The sequence below is a fragment of the Tetrahymena thermophila genome, assembly GCF_000189635.1.
Source record: "Tetrahymena thermophila SB210 genomic scaffold scf_8254659, whole genome shotgun sequence".
Classification (NCBI taxonomy): domain Eukaryota; phylum Ciliophora; class Oligohymenophorea; order Hymenostomatida; family Tetrahymenidae; genus Tetrahymena; species Tetrahymena thermophila.
In genome coordinates this window covers 878,190-899,338 of record NW_002476426.1, presented here as the reverse complement: position 1 = coordinate 899,338, position 21,149 = coordinate 878,190, and the positions used below count along the sequence as shown (strand labels likewise).

The 21,149-nt window shown below is 24.4% G+C and overlaps 6 protein-coding genes across 6 annotated transcripts; 2 read left to right on the top strand and 4 right to left on the bottom strand. All coding sequences in view use genetic code 6, as the record gives it.

Moving 5' to 3' along the window:
* Positions 1-235: 235 nt before the first annotated feature.
* Positions 236-2,783, bottom strand: TTHERM_00049010 (hypothetical protein; the record flags this gene model as incomplete). Its single annotated transcript, XM_001014796.3, has 2 exons — positions 236-1,647; positions 1,784-2,783. 2 exons carry the CDS (start codon positions 2,781-2,783, stop codon positions 236-238), a joined length of 2,412 nt encoding a protein of 803 aa, XP_001014796.1.
* A 1,053-nt stretch (positions 2,784-3,836) lies between these two features.
* Positions 3,837-7,600, top strand: TTHERM_00049000 (hypothetical protein; the record flags this gene model as incomplete). Its single annotated transcript, XM_001014795.2, has 3 exons — positions 3,837-4,426; positions 5,484-6,070; positions 6,117-7,600. The coding sequence occupies 3 exons, from the start codon at positions 3,837-3,839 to the stop codon at positions 7,598-7,600; spliced, it is 2,661 nt and encodes an 886-aa protein (XP_001014795.2).
* Positions 7,601-8,710: 1,110 nt separating this feature from the next.
* On the bottom strand, positions 8,711-10,139 carry TTHERM_00048990 (inorganic polyphosphate/ATP-NAD kinase; the record flags this gene model as incomplete). The annotated part of the gene is made up of 7 exons (XM_001014794.2): positions 8,711-8,814; positions 8,870-8,981; positions 9,036-9,262; positions 9,312-9,384; positions 9,486-9,846; positions 9,939-10,045; positions 10,104-10,139. The coding sequence occupies 7 exons, from the start codon at positions 10,137-10,139 to the stop codon at positions 8,711-8,713; spliced, it is 1,020 nt and encodes a 339-aa protein (XP_001014794.2).
* Positions 10,140-11,553: 1,414 nt separating this feature from the next.
* TTHERM_00048980 (DNA polymerase epsilon subunit B) lies at positions 11,554-13,467 on the bottom strand (the record flags this gene model as incomplete). Its single annotated transcript, XM_001014793.1, has 1 exon — positions 11,554-13,467. One exon carries the CDS (start codon positions 13,465-13,467, stop codon positions 11,554-11,556), a length of 1,914 nt encoding a protein of 637 aa, XP_001014793.1.
* A 413-nt stretch (positions 13,468-13,880) lies between these two features.
* On the bottom strand, positions 13,881-16,189 carry TTHERM_00048970 (SCP-like extracellular protein; the record flags this gene model as incomplete). Its single annotated transcript, XM_001014792.3, has 3 exons — positions 13,881-14,551; positions 14,807-15,577; positions 15,916-16,189. 3 exons carry the CDS (start codon positions 16,187-16,189, stop codon positions 13,881-13,883), a joined length of 1,716 nt encoding a protein of 571 aa, XP_001014792.1.
* Positions 16,190-17,799: 1,610 nt separating this feature from the next.
* Positions 17,800-21,050, top strand: TTHERM_00048950 (hypothetical protein; the record flags this gene model as incomplete). Its single annotated transcript, XM_001014791.1, has 2 exons — positions 17,800-18,272; positions 18,407-21,050. The coding sequence occupies 2 exons, from the start codon at positions 17,800-17,802 to the stop codon at positions 21,048-21,050; spliced, it is 3,117 nt and encodes a 1,038-aa protein (XP_001014791.1).
* Positions 21,051-21,149: the final 99 nt, after the last annotated feature.

Here is a 21,149-nt window from a genome sequence, read left to right as displayed (position 1 = left end):
ATGATTAGAATAGCTAATTTTTATTTTTCAATAAATAATTATTAAAAGCATGAAAAAATAAAAGAAAAATATAAAAAGTAAGTAAGTAAGATCTTTTTGAAATTTATAAAATATGTAGAAACACTTTTGAAAATTAAAAAAATAACTTAATCTTTATTTTAAAATATTTTGCAATTTATTTGAATAAATAAATAAGTTTTGTGGATATTTTTTATTGAATTTAAGTTATAAAATTTCATGCCATATCTTCAATTGCATCCATTAAATCTTATGCCTTTTTGATGGAAAGATTGATCTTTTTTTCTAATTTCATAAAGTTTTCGTTATTTTCTTTTACAGAATTTTTTTCATACCCAAAGGCTATACTTATGTAATCTTTATAGACTTATTCCATTTCTTTTTTCATTTCATTCAAATATTTCATTTCGTTTTAGGAGAATTTAGAAAGAGAAGGCTAAGAGCTATTTGTTAATGATTAAGGTGCTTTTGGAGGTAATTATCCTTTAGAAGAAATACTTATAGTGAAATCGTTAGGAATTTATTTAGGGGTTTTATCTTATTATTAAGTACGGAAATTATTTGAGAATTTATTTGAGTTTGAACCAGAAGCATCAGACAGAGAATTTGAGCTTTAATTTATTGCAGAAGCTCTTTCAACTAAATTTTAAATTTCATTCATACGAGCCTGTGTAGTAGGATTGGAATGATTCCTCATCAAATCGATTTAAGCATTTAACTCTTATATTTTTTATATACTCTGCTCACGTCTTTCTAATAATACTTTAATTGTTTATTCTTATTGAACATTTTTTTCTTTTAAATCCTCTAACTGCTATTTGTACTCATTTATTTTATCTTCCCATCTTTATAAATTAAATCCTTACTCTTAGAGTTAAATTTCTAAATTTTTAATTTTAACATCCTTTTCTAAGGTCAGTTTTGTTAATTCTTCTTTTACATTACTTTTAGATCTAAGACCTGCAATTTCTTCTTCTAATTAATCAAGCATTTTATTTTTAGCTTCTAAGTCTTTAGCATTTTCTAACTTTTTTTTATTCAACTCTTCTTGCAACTCCTTCACTTTATCTTTGAGGGTTTTCATTTTACTCTTCTCTTAAATTCTTTTTTCTTCTAATACCTTAAGGCGTTATAAATTTTAATGATTTGATTCTATTTATTATTCTAAATCCTTTTCAGCTTCCTATAATTTTTACTCTAATTTTTGTGTATCCTTAGCAATCTATGCACTTTTTAGCTTTTCTTGTCTATCTTTGTTGTCTAACTCTTTTGTTTTCAAATATAAATCCTAACGAGCTTTTGTTAATTCTTCATTAAGACGCTCGTTTTCTTCATTTATTTCATCCAATTCTTTTTATAATTCATCTATTTCTTCTTTTTGTTTTTATTCTTCTTAAGCATAAATATTTTGAACATTTCCTATCTCTTTGCTTAAGCTAGATTTTTCTTCATTAAGCTGCTTTAGTTATCCCTTTAATGTTTCATTTTCTGTAAATAATTCTTAAAATTGCTTTGAAAAAGAGGCTAGTTTATCTTCTAATTACGCATTTCTACCTTTCTCATCAGCAAGCTTTTAGTTTATTTCTATGAAATCTTTTTCAAGCTATTTCTTAACTTCATTAATTTTTTCTATGAAATGCATTAAATAAATAAAATAATTAATAAGTTATTTTGTATTAAAATTGATAATTTATTAAAATAAATATTTGAATTTTAGCCAATTTAAATAATATATTATTTGTAGTAAAATAAAAATTTTAAACACCTTTTTCCATATAAAACTGATCAATTTATTTCTACTTATTTAACAGCTGAGTTTCATAATTATTTATAAGATCCTTGTTGTTGCTTGAGTTGAAATTACTCTTTTCTTTGTATTCTTTCATATTTTAAACTAGAATTTCCATCTATTCATTAAATTAAGCCAAACTATCCCATGTATTTCCACATAATTCTTCTAAAGTATACTCCTCTTCCTCATCAGCATCTTCTTCTACTTCCTCTTACTCATCACCTTCTTCTGCTTCATTTTCTTCGCTTTCTTACTACTAATCATCACCCTCTTCGTTTTCTTTGTTTTTCTTTTCCTTTTTTTCAGCTATTTTTTCTTATTTAGCAGCATCTCTCTTTTTTTATTCTCTGTCTGAAACAACTTTACCTTCTTATCCAAGCTATTCAATAAAGGCGTTTACGTCATCTTTGAGCTAATCAAACAGATTTCTTAAATGTTAGAGCTCTTATTCATTTGTAAACATCAATAATTCTGAATCTGCACGCAATACAATATTAGTTTTTTATTCAGGTTAAGGATCTTAATCCTCCTCCCCATTCTTTGCTTAGATAGGAGTGTTACATTAATAACCGTTACTTTAAGCTTATTCTAATTTTTATTTTAGATGCTCATTTTGTTTATTTATAAATTCATAATTTTGCTAAAGTTAAATATTTTTTGATAGCTCAATATTAAGGTGCTTTTGCACTTCTAACAACTAAGAATTAATTTCATCAAATTCTAAAACTTTGCTTCTTAGATTTGTTTCTAAAATTTAAACTTTTTACTAGTATTCTTCATGCTGTTCTAAAATTGGTTAAGTATCTTTTTTCATTTTTACTACATATTAATCGTATTTTTTTATTATATCAACTAAATCTCCAACTTTTAGCTTATTTAGGTCACTAAATTCTATATTCCTATCTTTACCAATAATTTCACTGAAAGCTGAAGACTCTTTTTCCTATTTAACAAGCTTTTTAAATACGTTCATTCTACTATTTTCTAAAATTTATTTATTAGACTTTAGAACTTTAACTTTTAGAAAGAGTTAACAATATTTTTATAACCAAACTAAACTTTATTGAAAACAATTAATTATTAGTTAATTTTTTTTATTTTCTGATTTTATCTTATTTAAAAAAAGTAATAGTGATTATGAATTTAACCTTTTTTTTCAACATAATACAAATATAAACGCTTTTAATAGACCATTATTAGTATCATTTATACATTTTTTCCATCTATTTTATTTTACTGATAAATGAATTAATAACTATCTAATCAATTTATTTAACTTTATTTTTTTTTAATAATTTTAAATAAATTATTTAAAATATTATATATTAGTGAGAACTAAACATTAAACCAGTCATGATAACAAAAATTTTTTGCAACAAAACTTTTAATAAGAATATAAAAGATTCATATAGTAAATAATGTGTATTGAGGGTGAAAAGTCTGTTTAACAATATATAATTAAAATTGAGTTTTTAATTTAAATTTAAACATAATATGTGGAAATATTTTTAAATCATTTAATTAAAATGTAAAAGAGTTAAATATTGATTTTAAAAAATAGATTATAAATGAGAGATGAAAAAAAGCGAGTTATCATTTTAAGAAATTGAATGAAAATAATATAATTAAAAATTTAAAAAAAAATAAAAATAATTAAAATTTGCCAAAAAAAAAAAAGCAAATAGGTAGATCAAGAAAAATAACTAAATCAATAAAAATAGTTATTTTCTCCCCCAATCAGCTAAAGCTTATAAGAAGAGTAGCTCTGAAGCAAAAGATTCTAATTGGCAATTTTTTTTCAGAAAAAATCAAGAAAGAAAAATTAATTAAATAATTAGAAGAAGAAAAACTAAAATTTAATTAAAAACAAAAAAATTAAAAAAACAACAGGAAAGAATTTAATTAATTAGATACGTATATATATCAATCTATCTATTTATTTATTAATAAATCAGTCTTCATTTGATTTAAATCAATTATCGCATTAGAAATCTTAGATATCTTATAAAAAAACTAAAAGCGAGAAATGATTAAAAGACCAAGACAAATAGATTATTTTAGGACAGTGACTCGTATAAATGTTTGGGAAGAGTTTAATAGCTTTGATAATGAGGGTTAAACAAGCAACGGATAATCGTTAAACAATGCATAAGTAGCTATTTTAAATAGTGATAAAAATGATAAAGAAGGAATGGCTCTAGCCAAAAAGCAAGAAATACCTATCATAGCAGCAGCTAACATTAAAATATAAAACAATAATAACTAATAAACAGCTGATGATTTATATAAAAAGAGACGTATACATACAAGCAATTATATTAGGATTCGCTAAGATTAGATTTGGCCTTTACAAGATAAATATGAGTTAGCAGATGATGATATTATATTTTTGAAAGATTTTAATGAATCTAATAATTTTAATATGAAAGAAGAAGAATTAGAATTTTTAATTGAAAATTTCGAACTTAAGTCAGGAAAAGATTTTATGATAAATTGGATTGACATGAAGGATTATATCAGCAACGAATTAAGAGATAAGTATACCTTTTCTAATTTGGAAAAGATTTATAACTACTGGAAAGGTAAAAGAGATCTATTAAAAAGACCATTATTAAGGTAATAAATAAATAAATCAAATTATTTCAACAACTATTTCAGTTACTAAATTATTTCTTCCTACTGCTCAAATTTTAATTTTCTATTTTTTAATTGGGTCACACATACTATTATTATACTTCTACTAGTGCAAAATGTAAATAAATGTTAATTTAAAAGTATAAGCATAATCAAATGCCAGTTTGATCTTTAGTATAGCTGATTAATTCACTTTTCTTTCTTAATTTAAGATTTTGTTTGTAATATTTAACTTTTTGAAAAAATTATCTTAAATTAATTTATTTAAAATAAATAAATAAATGATAATTAAGAGCAAATATAGATTGTTTTATTCTCGCGCTCATCTTTAATTAGAATTAAAAATTTTCAAATGTAACAAAAATTTATAATCCAAAAAAATTAATATTTAAAGAGTTTTACTTACTCAATAAATATCACATAACATCAGTTGCCTATCAAAAACTTAATCATAATACCAAATTTGAACTACAAGGTTACAAACAGAGTATATCAAATGATCAAATTAGAAAATTATTTATTATTTTGCGCAGCAATTTAAACACATTTTTGAAACAAAATCAATCTTCTAAAATTTTCTATCTAACCAATATCTTAAAGATTATTCTAAATTAAATTTGAGAAAATATGAAATGTTTGTTTATAATTTATTACTTTTAAACTTTTTAAAATTCAATTAAAGGCGCTGGAAAAATTAATTTTGATTTAAATTGTTTAATTGCAATTTAATGATTTCCCCATCATCATTAATTACTTTAATAATTTTAAATATTAAAGTGGATATTTATTTCAAATTAATCATCAGCTATTTGATTAATAATATTTTTTACACATTCCTATTTTTTAATAATTAAATAAAATAGAGTAAAACTAGTATTAATTTACAAAAATAGAATAACGATTTTAAATGAACTGATTGAAATTTTGATCAATCAACCTTTATCATAAAATATTTTGAAAAACAACATTTTTTGGAAAAAATAAATTTAACATTTACTTAAATTGATTTATTTACTAATATTAATTTTATAAAAAATAGATTGCATTGGAAGCCTAACTTCAACGATAAAGATCCTCATGTCGCCTTCCGTCCTAGAGTAGCAGAGAAAATGAAACTTAGAGGATCTAGGAAACAGAATGATGATGAGCAATACTAAAAATTAACTTAACTAAAAGAAGAAATGATCAAGTATAAGATGTTAGTTCAATAGATCAAATTAAGAGAATAAATGAAAGAAATAATTCTCGAATCTTAGAGCTTGTCTTTTGTTAGTGAGCTGTACAAATAAGATAAACAATTATAATATTTCTTTGTAGATGATGTATTCGAAAATTACAAAGATTTAGAAATAAAAAAATAGAAGACAGATGAAAAAATGAATTAGCTTCATTTATAAAATAGCCAACTTAACGAATAACTAACTGCTTTCAATCTGTTCCCTGTAGTACATAAAAACTCTGACTTTATTATTAAAAAGGGACTTCTTAAACCTACTATTAGCAGTATGAATAAAGAACCTAAGTAAAACTTTGAATTCTAAAAGTCTTCAGAGGCTAATTCAAATGGCAACAATAATAACAACACTTCTTCAATATCAACATCAAATAGTGTTAACTTACAAAATGGTAATTATTTTTATTTATCGCTATTTTATTACATAAATTATCTTAGCTATATTAAAAGGCGAGTTAAAGAAAACAAAAGCTAGCAACAGATAGCCAGAAGAAACTTAAGTAACTGCAGAGGTAGAGTTAAAAAAGTAAAAGAATACAAAAAAATCATAGAAAGATGGAGAATAGGTTGAATAACCTATCAGCACTCCTATTATAACATCTCAAAAAGATCCAACTCAAAATAAAGGGAATAATAATACATAAAGTGTTTCTTAAACTAGCGTCACTCTTCCACTTATTCCTCCTTTAACTAATCAAAAAGAAAATGTATAAAAAGGAAAACAAATATCTAAAAAAGGAGACAAAAATGGAGAAGACTCTGCTTAAAAACAAAATAATAAATTAAACCCTTAAGAAAGTTCTTCTTAAAATCCTGATTAATAGTAATAAAAATAGTCTATCTAGGAAAGAGAGTAAGAAAGCTAGAAAACTGAGAACAAAGAACCACACATTTCTTTAAATCCTAACTTATAGCTTTTCAATACAGATAATTTTGAATTCGTATCTTACATTACAAGTATCTACTTAGATGCTGTTAAGAGAGAGCTAACAATGGAAAAAGTGTGTAATCTTGACACAAAAAATATTGATCGTGAGCAATTTTCTCACATTCTTAACAGTAAAACTGAGTTGGCCTAGTAGCTCAAAAAGCTTCATAAGCCTTCAACAGTAGTTTAAAGTCAATCTGAAAACAGCAAGCAATAAATTTAAGAATTTTATAAAAATCCATAATAAGTCAACCCACCTTATTTGCATCCACATTATGACTAAAATTAATTGAGAAATATTCCACCAGAAAAAATGCCATATTTATAAAGATAACAAGAAATGTAATACCAGAATCAAAACAGTTAAGTTAATTAAGAAGTACCTCATTCTAAAAGAAAGAATGTTATACCTTTTAAGCCCCGTTTGCGTTTAGGTAGATCAGGTCTTATTAACATAGATCGTTAATTTGATGATAAAGATAACCTGCGCTATGAAGATATATGTAGCAAAGAGGCCAATTATCATCCAAATAAAGTAGTAGATAAATTGTTAGCAGAAAAGCGCTAAAAAGAAAATGCTGAATAATAAAAACTTAAAGTATATAGCTATACACCATCTGATCAGGATATTTACAAAAAAGATTTCTTCTAAGAAAGACAACGAAAATTAAAGTTATTAGCTGAAGATGATGAAACTTAATTCCTCTACCCTACTACTAGCAATTAAGGTAACGGAGCTACTTCTTCTCAATAAGGAAGTAATTAAGGTTTTTCTCAACAGCAGTTAAACAGCTCAACCTAGTAAGCAGTTTCAACTATAAATTAAGAAAGTAGTTAAATGTAAATCGAAGATAACCTTAATTCTACTGTCTCTTCGTCTTTATAATAGCAATAATAATTAAATTATGATTAAGATATAAAACTATTAAGAAAATCAATCAGTTTAGCTCTAAAAAATTATTAGAAGTAGAAACAACTTAATTAAATAAAATGAATTAGTAATTTATAAATAATTTTACTCCAATCCTTACTTTCTGAATTTTATATAAGCAAGCAACAAATAAGAGTTAAGATTTTTATCATCACCTTCTGTTTTTTTACATGAACATACCAAAAAATTGAGATATACATACATTCATAAACTCAGACAGTTTTAAGAAGAAATTTAAAAAACTAATTCAAGAAAAATAAAATCAAAAAATAATAAATTCTATTTCAATGTAATCCAAACATATCAATCAATCAATCAATCACTCAAACAATCACTATTATTTTAAATTTAAAGCAAAAAATCTGCTCGTAAATTATTATTAAAGAAGTAAGTAAATTATCTAATTAGTTAGTTATTTAGTTTGTTAATTTGTTTGTAAGTTCAACAATTTATTCAACTTCTAATTAGTTGGTTATATAAAAAAAACCATATTGTAACTTAAAAATATTTTCTCAATGTATTAAATGATAATACCAAGATAGATTATTTATTTTTACATCATACCTTTAGCTCATTTTATTTTATTTTCTATTTCTAATAGCTATTAAAAATTTTTTATATTTAAAATAATATTTTCATTTTTATGAAATCTTTTTATCTTTAAAACTAATTTTTTAAAATAAAAATAATTTAATAATATCATTTATTTTATTTACTTATATTTCTATTTTTCTAAAAATTAATTTTTGAATAATTAAGCAAGTATCAAATCATTTTTAATCAACCTTTTTAAATAAATTTAATTTAAGTAAAAATAATTAAAACTTTAATAACAATTTATATATTTAATTAGTTAGCTTTTAATGAAAATAATTGTTAAAACTTAAATGATAGGATTACTTTTTTTATTTTGAAGTTAAAGATAGAATATAAAAAAAAATTTTAATGATAAGAATAAATATTTTTATTCCAAGTTAAAGAATACAAAAATATGCATAAATTAATAGAGAGTTAGTTAGATAGATAGATAGTTATATATACAATTTAGAAAAAAAATTTAGTAGAATTTATTAAATATTTATTTATCAATTTATTTTTATTAATATTTTATTATGATATAAATTAGTTTTTTAAGGTTATTTTTTTGAAAAATTTTTAAATTATTTTCCTCATTCAGCTCTTAAAGTTTGGTTTAAATTTTGAGCTCCATCTAAGCATTTTTTTTAATTTTACTATATACTGTTAAAGATTCAGTTCATTCTTTTGATCATTTATTACTATTATTTTATTTAATTAATATTTATTTACTTAATGCTTAAAAATTTATTTTACAAAGAACATCGAAATTCGAACTAGTTATAACTATTTCTTCATTTTTTAGCAGCTAAATTGTGAATTAACCATCTCCTACTACTTTTGCTTCATTTCTACTCTCTGGGTGTACCTAATTAAAATATTTTATATTTATCAGCTCCCTAAAAATGATTATCTAAATTACTTTGACTTTTAAATTTTAACTTGGGTGTAGGAGTAATGGTCTAAATGATAAAGAAAGAGGACAAATAGGAACAACAGACATGCACTTAACATCATTATATATAATAGGTCCTCCAGCACTTAGAGAATATGCTGTAGAACCAGTAGGAGTATTTATAATAAGCCCATCAGTTTAAAGAGCAGTAAGAGGTATATTTTCAACGAATATCTAGAGTCTTAAGCAAGCACCTTTTAATAGTTTATATAAGATTAATTAAAGATTCAATTTAATAATTACTCAATGCTCCCCTCTCAATAACAAACTCATTAATTGCATGTTTAACTTCAGTGATCTCATTTTCTGGTGAAAACTAAATTTAAAGAATAAGAAAGGATTTACTAAATTGATAAATAAAGATCTCTCTAAGAATAAAATGATAATTCATTAAAAATATTTTTTTATATAATTTACCTTTGCTAACTAAAGTCTCATTTTTCTCTCTATAGGAATTGGTATTTTCTATTTTAAGCGTTGAAATAAGTTATTAAGCTAAATTTCTACTTCTTAAAGAGAATAAATGCACATAAAACCAAGAGTTCCGCCAGATATTGCAAGAATTGGAGGCGTAGTTCTCTTTTAAAACTTATTTACTGTATATAATATTGTCCCGTCACCTCCATAAGTTATTACTACGTCAATTTACTATTCACAACTTTCAGTTTCAAAAAAATCACAATCGCTTGAATATCTTTCGTTGAATAATTATGGGTCCTCCTAGCTAAACCCTTTCTCAACATATACTTTAATTAAGAGATTCTAAGCTTTACTAGACCTTTTTTATAAATAAATGTCAAGGTACAGTCACATATGCATTATAATTATATAGCTAAAAAAAAAAAAAGTTGATAATTTATTGTAAATTACTAAAATATCTTTTCTAATATTTCATAAGACTATGGTTAGTTTGGCTTGCATATTAATAAAACGTTGTAAGCTGTCTTAGATTCAATCTTTACAAAATTTTCTAAACTCTTATTTTATTCAAAAATATGAAATAAAAATTTATCCCTATTATTTTTTTTATGTTACTGTAATTTAAGAACTTAATGAAGACAATCTTTCCATTTTTATTTTTCTAAATTGAAATTTTTATTAATTTTTTACTTAAATATATTACTCAATTTAAATGTTTTTAGATTTATATTTATCTTTTTTTTAATGAACTCATCTGATGAATTATTATATATTATGCCTTAAGAATTTATTGATGTCACTATTGAGATTAGTAGTAAGCGAAATAAACTAATTATCTTAAAAAAGACTAGATTAATTTAAACTAGAGATCTCTTTTAAATAAACTTTATCCATTCATTTTTCAACAAACAGTGTCATGATTGTTAAAATATATTCCAAAATACAGTCAAAATTGTCTTTAAATTAAAACTTTTTATTAATTTTAAAATAATCTCAAAATTTACTTAAATTTATGTAAAAAATTATATGTTTTTTGTATTTTGGAAATTTTCTTAAAACCTGGAAAGGTTTAAGTAATATTACGTTCAGCGTTTAATAAATCATCAAATAATAAATAGTACGAATAATTATTATTCTTTTTAGAAATTCAAGAAAAGATGCAAATCCTTCTAGAAATATATCAAATTTTATTGCAAATTATTAATTTAAAAATTTTAGATTTATAAAATCCGTCATAATTCTAGTTTATGATAAATTATATTAAAATAAATAAATAAGATAGCAATTGATCAATATAACAAGCAAGCAGAATTATAAATAATATTTCAAATTCATTTACAATTCTATTCTTTGATTAATAGGATAATTCTAATTAAAAAGCACTTTCTTCTTTTTATATTAATTTAAAAATAAAATAAGAAAACACATATATTTTTAATTGATAAGTCTAAAAATCCATAATTAAAATGTAAGCTACATATATTAATTATATTTTTTTAATATATTTTGAAATAGTTCAACAAATAATTGAGCAATTATCTATATAATTTTTCATAAGAATTACTCAATTTAACGAAAGATATAAGTTTACTTATAAATATATTTATTAAAAGTAAGAATCATAAGTAATTTAATTATTAGTTTTCATTCATTATATTTCAATTGAAAATATTTACAAACTTAAGCTATCTGAATCAGCATAATTACAGAATGTAACTCTTAATAAAGTAATTTTTGATTTATTATATATATGAAAGTAGTTTAAATTAAATTAAATAATTTTCCTTTTTGGATGTAAATTTATATATAAAATAATGATAATTGATATTCTATTGACAATTCTAAAGATCCATATTTATATAAATTGCAAATTTTATATGACACAAGTTTATTTTTTAGTTTTTTTATTAAAATAAGAATCATAAATAATTTTTAGTTACAAGACATATTTTTTAAATTAAGTTAAACGAATTGCAAAATTAAACTATTTGAACCAATATAATTATATAAAGTAATTATTAACCAAGCAGTTCTCGATATATATAAGTTTGATAAATTCAAATACTCAAACAGAGCAAGTTTCAATTCTCCCCTCTAATGGGTACAAAACTGTGAAAGTAGATTTTTTCTCAAAACTACCTGGATTAAGTACATATGTTTTTTAAATATTTGATTTTTATTCTTCCTTTGTCAACACTTTTTCTTACATAATAAAATCAAATTAATCACTATAAGAATCAGCCAAGATTAAATAATCAGGATTATCATAAAATAACAAAGTATTATCATAATTCCAAATTATTGGTTTTATTATAAGTGGAAGAGGAGATAAATGTCTTTAAGATAGAATAGTTTAAGCGTAATTTAGTTAAATATCTTTATGATGATTGATCACAATTTACCTTTTACGTAAATCTTTGATTAAATCATTTCTCTAAATCAAGAAGGTTTTACCTAAAATTGATAAACGACAAGGATTTTATACTAATTTAAAGAAAGGGATAATAGACTTTATTTCTGTGAAAAGATGTTCAGGTAATTCGCTCTTAGGTTAAACTGGCATTCCTCCAATATCATTTATATGAGGGACCATTATCCAATAGCAATTGTCTCTTAGCGACTTGAATTTATTTAATAAGTTCAAGAAATCGTTTATTGCTTCTTTGACTTAATCATTTACAAATTCTGAGTTAATTTCTGATACATTAAAGAAGGCTCCCATTAATATAATAACTAAGGGTTTTAACTAGCTTTCGTAAACTTAAAGAATACCCTCAAACTTTTTAAGAGTATTTCTATCACTGATTAAGAAATCGCTGAACACACAAACACAATATTCATTTTTTTCTGAAACTTAAAAGTAAGGGTTTAAATCTAAGTCAAATATTCCCATTTCAAGCTGTCTTTCTTTTTAAAATCTAGTTAAATTTTAGGCTCTGCTACCTTATTTTCCTAATGATGCACTTTCTATTTCGAGTTGGATTAATTTACCTAAAATTCTTTGCACCTTAGCTTTTGCTCCAAAAAAATCAGAACTTTCTTTCTTGAATACAGAAGGATTCAAATTTACTTCTTCTTCGAATTCAGGTAGCATCAATTTAGAAATTACAAAAGCACCCTACATTTAATCAAAAACACCTTTTGCAATAACAATACTTGTGACTGTTACATAGCCTAACTCAACTTATGCCTATTCTAAATTTATCTTCACTCTACTAAACTCATCTTGCATATAATAATCTCCTGGAACGCCTTCATAAATCATACCTAGGCAGCACATTTCTTTTCCTTTACTTCCAATTAAAGAACCAATATCGTTTAATTCTTATGACTATTATTGTTATTCTTCACCTTCAAGATCATTTGTACCAGCAACTTTCTTTTTGTTTTCTGCTCCAAAGTAGTATTTTTTACCTTAGGAAAGTTTTGTTTTAATTATCTCTAGTCTTTTTATGAAAACATTAACTTTATCTGAGGGTGCACCCAATGAAACTGTTTATTTTTTCTCCTCTTGTGTATTAGCGTTGACTATAAATTCTGTATAGGGTTTATTGTTATGAATTCTTATTCTAGGAGTTTCATTCATTGTATCCAAAACAACTATTGTATGTAAATACTTTTCATTGATTATATCATTTACTTTCTTCTCTCTGTCATCATCAATAATTGTATTTTCTTCACTTAATTTTTCTTTATCTACATCTATTTCTAACTCCATCACTTAGTTTTAAGGTCTTTATAGTAATTCAATTGCACCTTTAACTGTTTGTTCTCCTAAAATTATATCTCCTTGATGAGATTATAGTGATTTAACATTCTCTAAAATTTTACTCATGTGAGTTTTTACAACATCTGGAGTAATTTTATTATTATTCTAAATCTTAAGTTAAGAGAAGTACTCTGTTAAATGATTCAAGCATTCTGGACGGAGTGTATATCCCTCTTCTGTAAACCTTTTTATTAATGACCTCTTATCCATTCTATTTATTTACTAATTTAAACTTATAAATCGCCAAATATATCCTACTTATTATTTCTTTTAATTTATTATTTATTTTTTATCAAAAAATTTAAGTAGATTTAAAAAGTAAACCGCTAAAATTATATGTACCTTAATAGGCGCGAAGATATTCACGCATATAAACTAAAATATATGCACATCTATTGAAATTCTTTTTATTTTTAATCATAGCCTTTGTAAATAAAATAAAATTAAAAATAGTTAATTTATGAAAGAAAATAAATGAATGTAAAAATATTTATTTATTTTTAAAATGTTTTAGTAGATTAAAGAACTATTTTTTTAATTTTCATTACAAAATATATAAATTGGTTGATTGAATGCATTTTGTTGATTTATAAATAATAAAATTTAGTAAAAGTATAATATTTTCATTCTTGATAAGTTCTTTCAGTAATCTTTTGAGAACCATCAGCCAATTTGTAAGTTCTAGTTTCTGTAACATTCCTTCTACCATTAATTATGGTTATATTCTTTTGAATACTAGTTTCAATAGTATTAGGAGGTTTTTCAGGATCTACATAATTTTAACTGCTACCGCTGCTGCCAAATGTGTTGGTGTCAATATTATGCTTTCTTAATTATTCTTGAATGAAGGGATCGTTTATATTTTAAGAAGCGTAGGTTTAGGTTTTAGTTGTAGTTGTACTGTTATTGTATGGATTTTATGAAGTATAAGTATTGTAAGATGAAGTGGGAACATAACTTCCAGAAACAGTAGATGAAGGGAAGCTAGTTGTATAGCTACCTTGATTAAAGCTGCCTTTAGGTCCATATTAAGATGCATAATCAATGACTACACAAGTCTTGTAATCAACATGATTAGCACAAGCAATACCAACTTTTCTGAAATCAGGAGAGAAAAGATTGTTTCTATGACCTCTGTTTGAGACACCATCATCTACAATCAATGAAATAATAACATCTCTTGCAGATGAATTACCAAAATCGCAATTTTCACCAATCTTTCCATTCCAATCTCCATATCTTTCTAATCTACTGCTCATTGATGAACCATCTGAACCAGTGTGTCCACATAAATCTAAATTAAAATTAATAAAAATTTGATTCAAATAAATTTTAGAAAGTAATTAAAAAACGAACAGAAATTTTGATAAAATTTAAGCTTTAATAATTTGAAATCTTATTTTTTACTGAAATATCAAATAAATTTTTTTCATTTTTATCATTCTATTTGAATAAGATTGCTAGCTAATTTTATTTATTTTTTTATTACAAAAATCTATTTTCTCTTTGAATTAATATATATTTTTTTATTAAAGGATTTAAAATATACTTTTAGGACCAATGTCATTGGCATGATCTCTGCAAGCTCTTGTCATATTGTCATCCCATTCAAGAGCATGGAGAGGTTTTTGCACTCTTAAGAAATTGATACAATCCTAGACTGCACCTGGACCTTCATGAGTTCTCAAGGGAATCTCACCTGGTTTCTTTAAAACCATACCTTAAAATAGTTTCAAATGTTCTTCAAGGTAAGGAATATAGCTGGTTGGATTCTATCTTACTCTGTTTTACTCTTAGAAAACTTCTCTAGCGAGTAGATCGTGATTAACAGGTAAACTTGATGGTGCTTAAGTGTATGTACTTGTGGGTTAAGTATAGCTTACAGATGATGAGGTGTATGGAGAAGTACTGTATGTAGTAGTAGTCTAGCCAGGAGCATAAGAGCTTGTTGTATAATTAGTATATTAAGGCTAGCCAAATGTGCTACCAGAGGTGAATTTTGGAGTATTGTCAGTAATAAGAGTTCCAGATAGCTTTCCTCCTTTGAAAGTGTATTCTGAAGCATAATCTAAAACTGTGCAAATTTCCCATTGAGCATGCTTTTAACAGGCAACACCAGTCTTTTAGAAATCTGGAGATAGAACATTCTTTCTGTGACCTCTGTTATCAACACCATCATCAATGATCAGTGATAAAACGATATCTCTGGCTGTTTTACTACCAAAATCAATATTCTCACCAATTTTACCCATCCAATCACCATATCTTTCTAATCTATTGCTCATAGATGAACCATCAGATCCAGTATGATTTGAAATACCTATTTTTTCATAATTTAAAGTTCATCTAATGTAAGAAATACAGTTTTTTGGGTAGTTATTCATTTTTTATATTAAAAAATATTTAACCTAAATTTATTTTTTATTGTTGGAAAAGCTGTTTTAATTTAAATTCGATATGCTTATCCATTTTAATTAAGTCAATTATAGATTAAAGCTTGTAAGATAACAGTTAAAACTTTTAAAAAGTTAGAAAGTCCAATAATAAAATGAGTGACTTATTTTTTTATTTTTTTAAAATAGTTCTTGAAACTGTGCAGTTAAATTTTTTAATTTTTGATTTTTTAGGAAATAAGACTAAAGATGTGTTGAATATTACCTTTAGGGCCAATATCATTAGCATGATCAGATGCAGCTCTGGTCATGTTATCATCCCATTAGTAAGGATGAAGGGGCTTGAGAGATCTCAAGTAATTGATGCAATCTTAAACGGCTCCAGGACCTTCGTTAGTTCTTAAAGGGATTTCATTAGGCTTGTGAAGTACCATTCCCTTGAATTAGGTAAGCATTTCTTATAGGTAGGGAATGTAGCTGGTAGGATTAGTTCTGACTCTGTTTTACTCTTAAAAGACTTCTCTTGCAAGTTGATCCATTTTTTCTATTGAAAGATATTATATCCTTTTTATTGATATCTAATCTGATTAAAATTTAATAAATTTTGCTTTTTTATTTTTTTTATAAATTTTTTATTTATAAGTTTCCAATTTATTAGCTTCTTTTAAATACACTTTAAAGATCATCACTAAACACTTGAATAAATATTCCAGTAAGTTTTTGCAGCTAAAATCCACATTTGTATTAGCTATTAGATGGCGATAAAAATCCTATTTCAATTTTAATCATGGAATACTAAAGCACGATTCTGTTACATATTTATGCTAACCTAGACTATTTTGAATAGAGTATGATCTTATACCTACCTTATATTCGAGAAAAATAAAGCTATGATAAATTTGAACTCCATTTATCTGTTTATTTTAAAAATAATCTACTTATTTCCTATAAGAAATCCAGTACTCAATTTCTTTGATTAGAGTGATATTATCTTAATATAATTTTAATTGAAAGTCTTTGTTTTTTGTTAGTCCATCAATTTCTTCAATTTGCATGGATATTAATTAAACATTATTTTCTATTGTGAATGTGTAAATTAAAATTCAAATAAAATTTTCTTTAAATTAATATCTTAATGATGATAAACACACATACTCAATCAGTCAGTCAGATCAGGAAAAATAAGTTAGAATTACTTTTTTATTAAGAAATTTGATTCTCTTTTTAACATTATCTAATTAATTTTTTATTATATATCATGGCATAAAAAATATATTTTTAGTTAGGCTAATCTTAATTTTATATGAAAAGTTTATGAAGCAATAATTAATTTTATTAAAAAAACTTTGTCATAAATTTATAAAATATTTTTTAGAAATAATTTTTTGGAAAACCTAATAATTTCAAAATGAATGAATTACTTTTTTAATTTATCTTAAATAGTAAGAAACATTATAATAAATGCTTAAGTTAGTAAATTTAATTGATAAGAATAAAAAAATGATTTCTCCGAGGATTGAACTCGGGACCTTCAGTGTGTAAGACTGACGTGATAACCACTACACTAAGAAATCGTTGATTGAAATTAATATCAAAATTCTCTAGAATAAAAGAAGAAAAAAAATAATAAATTAACCCAAGTTAAAACCATTTTTTTAATTTTTATGCAATTAAAATTGTCAAATTGCTTTTAACTTAAGATTTAGCTATTTATTAGAGTAGAATGCTTGAAATTTCTATAAAATACCCCATTATTAGTATAATATTTACCTAAAACACTTATATTTATATTTTTTAAGATATGTTTAATATGGTATTTGAGCTATTAATTTTGTAATAAAACCAGCATTTTTTTTTGGAAAACATTAAATTTTCAAATCTAATAATATTAAAATAAAAAAGATACTTTTTACGAATGCTTGATTTATGGTTTATGATTATTATAACACTTAATAATGAAGATAAGAGTCTTTACTAAATAAAATTATTGATAAAAAAGCTGTAGAGATATCAGAACTAGTTAATAATAATTGGATTTTATTTATAATCTTGATAAATCAGAAGAATTCTGAGTAAATATAATTAAAAGTTTTTGAAAAATTTATATAAGAATAAAATATTAAAATAGGGAAATATCTAAAACAGCAGAATGGAAACTCTACCAAAGGAACTTAAGAAGGTAATGTAATTAACTTAAGATTCTCTTAAGTCGTTTGAATATATTATCATGGTTATGGACGAGAGAATCAAAGTAGAAGAATTATACTTAAGTGGAATGAATAAAATCTAAGCCTAGTTTAATTATATTAAAGAAAATGATCCACTTGCATTCGAATCCTCTGCCTTGAGAGTAGATGTATTGTAAAGAGCTAACCATAATTAGTATTTAGTTGAATAAATGAAATCAGAATAAGAAGAAATGAAATTACTTCTCAAAAAAAATTAAGAAAAAGTTAAAGAAGTTGAAACTAGTTTTAGGGAATCAGAGAAAACATTTAAGCAAAAAGTTTACGATCTCGAAAAGTAAAAAGAAAAATTGACTTAAGTAAATAAAGAACTTGAAGAATTGACACTTTTCTTATAGTTGATTGAGTCCGATGTAGCAAAATCTAATCCTAAATGGTATTTTTTTTTCATTTAAATTTTTATTTAATCAATTTATAAGTAATAAAATGGCTCTTTATGCATAAAAAAGAAATTTTATAAATTTATATGGATATTAAGCACTATTAAAATGTTTAATTATTTAATAATAGGAAAGATAGAAAGCTAACAGTAGTAAACAAGTTAAAAATTACTCAAAAGTAAAAAGAAGAACTTGATGGCATATATAGATAAGATTTAAAAGAGATGGATACATATATTGGAGAGTATAATAATCAACTAAGTGGATAGTATGAAGAATTAGTTAATAATTCAAACAACTTGAGAAATTCTATTCACGACCTTGCTCGTAAATAGCTTGTCTATGAAGTAAATTAGATTAGAAATATTTAATACGATCTGGATAATGTCATCAAGTAAGTCGATTCTAGACCTAATTTCTCTTATGAGTCTGAAGAGGTTTCTAAAAAGCTCAACCCTCACAAGGCTTTAAACTTCTAGTCATTTTTCTCTCCATACTCTACAGATGTCTAAAAGAAAATACAAGAATAACCAGTTGATCTTGACTAATCTTTGATTATTTCACCTAATACATAACTTCCAGGATTAGACAGTAATTTTGACTGTATTACAAAAGAAGACAGAACTTAAATATAAAGCTACTTCTAAAAGGGTCTTATTGATAATCTTAACTAGCTTAGTTTAGTAAAAGATAAAAAACTTAAAGATTCTTGTCACTATCTCATGAATAGCGTTATTTAAACAAAGGGAGATAGCATTGATATTGATGTTCTCAACTTAGATATCTCTGTCATTCTTAGTGAAATCCAATCTCGTACTACGAAGAATCGCTAACTGTAATAAGAAAAACTTAATTAATCTCAGAAATAAGAGGAAGGCAGAAAGTCTTAATCAGATAATTAAAGTGAGGCTTAGGATGTTAAGGAAGATAGCATACTCAAATAAATTAGCACTGAATAACAAGCTGTAGAAAACGAACCTAGTAAAAAATTAGAAGATATTGAAGAGGGGAAAAAGTAGACAAATGAAATAAATTCTTAATAAGAAGAAAAGTTAGATAATGTTTCATAGTAGAAAGAAGTTCAAGAAGAAGCAAACTTAAATTAGTAAAAAGAAAGTGAATCACAAGAAATAGAAGGTTAAAATAAAATTACTTCTTCCTCTGAAAATAATGAGCCTAATAATGAAGAAAAAGAAAACTCTTTATAAAACAAGGATAGCATTTAAACTGAAAATGTAGAAAAGTAAAAGGAAGAAGAAAAAACTACAGAAAAAGCTGAAACTATTCCATAAATTCAAAACGAAAATGTAGAAAACAGTGAATAAGCAAAATAAAATTCAGAAGAAGCTGCAACTGAAGAAAAAAATGAAGAAAAGGCTAAAAGCAATGAAGGTATTGTGTTAGAGGATAAATAAGATAAAAAATCAATTGATGAAAACAAAAATTCTGAAGTTAATTGTGAAAAATAAACAGAAAAGGTAAAGGAAGAACAAGAAATTATTACTGATATCCCTCCTGTTTTCTATGATTATAGCGATCCATAGAATTAAGCTATATTCTTAATATTTTTAGAATGTTTTAGATAGTCTGGAAAGAGTTAAATAACTCCTTAATAAAATAATTAATTAGTAATTGAGTGCTTCAGGTACTTAGATGATTTGTCAGTTAAAAAAGATATTTTATAATTGATAAAATTCATGCCTCTCTCTTTTGCTATTTATCGTTTAACAGCAGCTGAAAAAGTATTTATATAAGAAAAAGTAAAACATCATTTTATTTGGACTTAAAATGATGCTTGGGAAGCTCTTATATTCCGTTCTATTAAAGATGAGCTTAATAAGCTAGATCCATCTCTTGCTGAAGATGAAACTATGTATCGTAATACAGTTTATTCTAATTTAGCAACAATAGGATTAAATATGCTTAAATTCCGTTCAACCAAGTAAAGTACAAAGAATATGATTGGCAAATTGGCTTTGTATTACGGTATTCCTGATTCTTAAATATAAGATCTCATGACTTTTATTGAAAATGAAGGCTAGAATGAAAAAAGTTTATCTTTTGTTAAGACTTCTAATTATTCATCTATTTAGGCTAAGCCCAATATTGCTAAGGGCAGAATTATTACATTTGGCTAAGCATAAATTTAATAGTAATAACCAGCCACAACGGTGAATAGCTCTAATTCAAATCCTACTCATGGAAATACTTTACATGAAACAAAAGTAAATCCTTTATTGTAAAAGCACACTGTACCTGCAGCAGTCCAAAATCCTTTGTTATCAAATACAACAAACAGTAATGCAGCTAATACTAATTAACAGAGGTTCTAAAGTGCATATACTCCAAGTACTTAAAATAAACCAAGTTAATAGTTAAATTAAACTTTTGGTGGTTAACCAAATCCTATGCTCCAACAATAGTAGCCAACAAAGCACTAATCTGATTTCAAACCATCTAATTTGTTTAAATAAGAAATGAATGTCATTTCCAACAATTCAAACTAAGAACCTCTTAAACCTGCATAAACAGCCTAAACTGCTTAAATTTAGTAAACTGTTTAAACCAATCCAAATTAAATGACATAAGCAGCTACTTAGAATTAATAAACAGCATAAAGTCCTGCCCAACCTATCCCCTAATTTGCAAATCAATAAGTTCCAATTTAAGCTTAATAGTAAAAACCTAACTATGCTTTACCTTAAAACAAAGTAAATTCTAAACTCTTTGGCTCAAATCAAAACTATGCTTTAAACAACAACAAGAATTTGTGAAATAAAAATAAAAAAAACGCGAAACTGATGAAATAAATTTTTTAAAAAATTTTTATTTTAATTTCAAAATATATTTTATGTTTTTATGTAAACAAACAA